Source organism: Physeter macrocephalus, chromosome 4 (assembly GCF_002837175.3).
Source record: "Physeter macrocephalus isolate SW-GA chromosome 4, ASM283717v5, whole genome shotgun sequence".
NCBI classification, from domain to species: Eukaryota; Metazoa; Chordata; class Mammalia; order Artiodactyla; family Physeteridae; genus Physeter; species Physeter macrocephalus.
The window spans coordinates 83,086,312-83,091,386 of record NC_041217.1 but is presented as its reverse complement, the minus strand read 5'-3'; the positions used below and the strand labels follow the sequence as shown (position 1 = coordinate 83,091,386).

General features: G+C 38.0%; 1 protein-coding gene across 5 annotated transcripts in view; it reads right to left on the bottom strand.

The window, feature by feature from the left end:
- The window catches only part of TRIM33 (tripartite motif containing 33), a 158,889-nt gene that overhangs the window by 77,397 nt on the left and 76,417 nt on the right, over positions 1–5,075 (bottom strand). For all 5 annotated transcript variants that reach the window (XM_028488975.2, XM_028488977.2, XM_028488976.2 and 2 more), the window contains exons 2-4: positions 1,999–2,117; positions 1,437–1,581; positions 1,141–1,273 (exon numbers count right to left, since the gene is read on the bottom strand). In XM_028488975.2, the coding sequence (XP_028344776.1) occupies positions 1,141–1,273; positions 1,437–1,581; positions 1,999–2,117 (397 nt within the window). The remainder of the gene's footprint in view (positions 1–1,140; positions 1,274–1,436; positions 1,582–1,998; positions 2,118–5,075) is intronic.

Here is a 5,075-nt window from a genome sequence, read left to right as displayed (position 1 = left end):
GCGGGCCTCTCACTGTTGTGGCCTCTCCCGTTGCGGAGCACAGGCTCCGGACGCGCAGGCTCAGCGGCCATGGCTCACGGGCCCAGCCGCTCTGCGGCAGGTGGGACCCTCCCGGACCGGGGCACAAACCCATGTCCCCTGCATCGGCAGGCGGACTCTCAACCACTGCGCCACCAGGGAAGCCCTATCCCCTTCTTTTAGAGGATTCAAAAAAATTCCAATGGCTCTAATGAACTAAAAGCTCTAAGATATCCTAGTGTTAAAAAACAAATATTTGGGCTTCCCTGGTGGCGCAGTGGTTGAGAGTCTGCCTGCCGATGCAGGGGACACGGGTTCGTGCCCCGGTCCGGGAAGACCCCACATGCCGCGGAGTGGCTGGGCCCGTGAGCCATGGCCGCTGGGCCTGCGCGTCCGGAGTCTGTGCTCCGCAACGGGAGAGGCCACAACAGTGAGAGGCCCGCGTACCACAAAAAAAATAATAAATTTAAAAAATTTAAAAAAATTAAAAACAAATATTTAAGTGTGGTTAATCAAACTTAACACCTGACTAGAAATTTCAGTACTTTCCAGAACAGTTCAGATGTAACAGGCTGGTGTTAAGTGAATACTATTGTATCCTGAGGGTAAAAGAAAGTTGAAATACAAAGCTATGTGTTTATTAATGAATTAGTAACTATGCTACTTAGATGCTTATAAATCCCTAGTTTTTCTACAAACTGTATATCCAAGATGAAAGCAGTGTAGTTATGCTTTGATGGTAAAATGGGTATCACTTAGCCACACCCATGGAAATATTACCTTTTAAGATGACAGCCCAGAGCCTAAATCCCATAGAACACTTGAAAAAAAGTGTATTTGAACCAGAGGCATTGCATACAAAGAAATAATATAACTCCATTCTTGCAACCCAAATCCATGTACTGATATGTTTTCAACAAATATCCATAAAACAATTAGATATGAATATGGAAACCATTAAGTAATTTATCAAAAATATATCTTGCTCTAAGACATAAAACACACAAAACTGGTAATTTTAAAATGCTAACAAAATTACAGAATAAAATACTTGCTTTAGGAAAAATAATTTTACAAGAACTTTTTATAATATTTCTTGATAAGCAATTATGACTTCTGTACCTATGTTCTTTGTGTTCCAATAGCTGACAGTCTCTACATGTCAGCCTATCACATGTTTCACAGAAAAGTTTCAACTGTTCTTGTTTGTGTACAGGGCAGAAAACAGGGCGCTGACCAGATGCTCCAACAGACTCTGCAGTAAAATAAAACACATATTTTTAAACTAAACAAAATTTTTGTCTAACTTTCTAAATTCTTACTGATATTGGTATCAAAAGCTTATAAAGATAAGTAGAAATGCTATAGAGGCAAAAGAGGGAGATTAATAGAAATCATTAAAACTGCTTCTATCTTACCTGAGACATCTTCTTTCTTCCTGATCAAGTGATCTTTAGTGAATTTTACTCTTTGATGTGCTTCAATACATGTCTTACATAGCCACTCTCCACATTCTACACAAAAGCCAACTGCACTTGCATTGTCTTCACAACTAGTACATACCTAAAGGAGGAAATAAATACTAAGCTACATTAAATTTACAAAATATAGATCCACAAAATAAAAAGGTGAAAACTTTCTAACTTGCTCTCAAATATACTAATTCACTGTACCTAGAATAAAATTATTTTGTTATCCATTTCTCTTCAACAAAATCCTTTCCCTTCCAGATCAAACATTCAGGTAGGTAAAAAAAAGTCTCAGAACACAAAATCTATACAAGATTTGAATCTTTAAGTAATGACTTTTAATCTCATTTAACCAGGTCTGAGGGTATAGAATAAAGATATCCTTCATTTTCCATTTGAAAGATGAAACTAAGGCATAACTACCCTAAATTATATAACAATTCAAGCATGTTTTCTTATAATTCATATTTTCATATAAAATAGGAATATAAAGAAAAATTGAGAAGCATACCTGTTCTGATTTCTCATCAGAACTGCTAGGAGCTTCAGATGTATCTTTCACAAAATAATTATCCACAAGGTCTATCTGTCTGCATTCTTGGCGGCATACTGGGCACCGTATTACACCAACTACAACACAAAACAACAACATTAAGAAATATTCTTCAGAAAAAATAAGGAAATTGTACACGATGCCTACACGGGAACTACTCATTCATATATCATAGACAAGAACAAAGAAATGAGTATTAAAAGCTGAGTAAAATAAGTTATTCCACTAAGTTATTACATTGAGGAAAAATGATACCTTATTTAGGAAGAGAAAATAAGCATTACTATGCAAAAAAACTTTAAGGTGCTTCATTATTACAATATGTGGCTGTCATAACAGCCCCCAAAGATATCTAGGTCCTAATGCTTGGAAAACCTGTGTCACTTTATACAGCAAAGGAGATTTTGCGAGTGTGATTAAATTAAGGATCTTGAGATGGGTATGCTGTGCTGGATTATATGATAGGCCATAAATGTCATCACAAGTGATCTAACAAGATGGAGGCAGAAGAAGATTAGACTACAGAAGAGGAGAAGGCAATTGACAATGAAAGCAGAGATTAGAGTAATGTGCTTTGGAGACAGAGACACAAGTCAAGGAATGCAGGTGGCTACTATAAACTGGAAAAAAGGAAAAAGAAGAAGAAAATGGATTCTCTCCTCAGAGCCTCCAGAAGGAACAAGACCTGCCGACACTTTGATTCTAACATAGTAAAACTGACTTCAAACTTCAGCCTTCAAGAACAGTAAGAAAATAAAATGTATGTTGTTTTAAGACACAAGTTTATGGCAATTCTCTTACAGCAGAAATAGAAATACACAAACTATCATCTTATAAATTCTGACTTTGTTCAGAACTACCTGAATTCATGCTAATGTGGGAAGAAAGATCATCTGTGACGTAACCTGCTAGTGTTCTAGTATCTATCAGAACAAATAAACCTGCTGAGGTTAACATATGGAAGTTAAACGTAAGAACTATAAAATAGCATCACAGTCAACACAACAAAATGACTACTATATGTCAGCCATAAAATTGAGAACATAGCATGACTCAATCCTTGCTTTTAAGAAAGGGTTCACGACTAGGATATAATTTTTACAGTTTATACTATGCACAACTATAGGAAGCACCATACAAAGAAAAGGATATAAACAGTCCACAGAGCTGTGTATACAGGAGGTACAGCTCAGTGATAAGTGATAAGTCTCAGCTCAGTGAGACTTAGGTTGTGGGAAGAAGGAACTATATACTCTACTTACCACTGTGTGTGTGTGTGTGTGTGTGTGTGTGTGTGTGTGTGTGTGTGTGTGTGTGTGTGTGTGTGTGCGCACGCTTGTGTGGGCATTCACATTTGTGTATGTAATCCACTCCATTTTCTTTGAAACTTCTAAAATTAAAATACGGGAGAATTCCTGTATGTGCAATGATAAAATTTTTGAAAATTTAGGAAATCAAAAATTCTCCATGCTCTCCACCTTGATTTATGCTTGAGTTATGCGCTATATTAACTTTGAAATCTTTGTTTATCAGTAGTTTTACTAAAATTATGAAGAATCCACTTTCATCTGCTTTCTGGATCTCTTAATATAGGTTCGTAAGACACAGCTTGTTGACAGCATACTTTTCTAAATGCTGCAGGTCTGCAGCCATTACCACTTCAAAGAGGTTTGAATGAGGGAACTATTTTTCCTTGTTAAAAGTTCCTGTTTCTATAGAAACTTCATTTTTAGATTAACCTGTGATGGATGTGCTACCATAATTCAAGTATTTAGTTCTTTTTTTTTTTCTATCAACTACTCATTGTCATCCACTAGTAAAGACATTAAAGATGCAGCAAGCATCCAGAGGGCAGACAGGAGAAGCAAGAAAAACTACAATCCTGCAGCCTGTGGAACAAAAACCATTCACAGAAAGACAGACAAGATGAAAAGGCAGATGGCTATGTACCAGATGAAGGAACAAGATAAAACCCCAGAAACGCAACTAGATGGAGGTAGGCAACCTTCCAGAAAAAGAATTCCGAATAATGATAGGGAAGATGGTCCAGGACCTCAGAAAAAGAATGGAGACAAAGATCAAGAAGATGCAAGAGGGCTTCCCTGGTGGCGCAGTGGTTGAGAGTCCGCCTGCCGATGCAGGGGACGCGGGTTCATGCCCCGGTCCGGGAGGATCCCGCATGCCACGGAGCGACTGGGCCTGTGACTCATGGCTGCTGAGTCTGTGTATCTGGAGCCTGTGCTCCACAACGGGAGAGGCCACAGCAGTGAGAGGCCTGAGTACTGCAAAAAAATAAATAAATAAAAAAAGAAGATGCAAGAAATGTTTAACAAAGACCTAGAAGAATTAGAGAACAAACACGTACAAGAATTAAAGAACAAACAAACAGAGAAAATGAAAAAAAAACTAGAAGGAATCAATAGCAGAATAAATGAGGCAGAAGAATGGATAAGTGACCTGGAAGACAGAATGGTAGAATTCACTGCTGAGGAACAGAATAAAGAAAAAAGAATGAAAAGAAATGAAGACAGACTGAGAGACCCTGCGGACAACATTAAACGCAACAACATTTGCATTATACGGGTCCCAGAAGGAGAAGAGAGAGAGAAAGGACGAGAGAAAATATTTCAAAAGATTATAGTCGAAAACTTCCCTAAAATGGGAAAGGAAATAGCCACCCAAGTCCAGGAAGCGCAGAGAGTCCCAGGCAGGATAAACCAAAGAGAAACATGCGGAGACACATAGTAATCAAATTGATAAAAATTAAAGACAAAGAAAAATTATTGAAAGCAACAAGGGAAAAACAACAAATAACATACAAGGGAACTCCCATAAGGTTAACAGCTGATTTCTCAGCAGAAACTCTACAAGCCAGAAGGGAGTGGCATGACATACTTGTGATGAAAGGAAAGAACCTACAACCAAGATTACTCTACCCGGCAAGGATCTCATTTAGATTCGATGAAGTAATCAAAAGCTTTACAGAGAAGCAAAAGCTAAGAGAATTGAGCACCACCAAACCAGCTCTACAACAA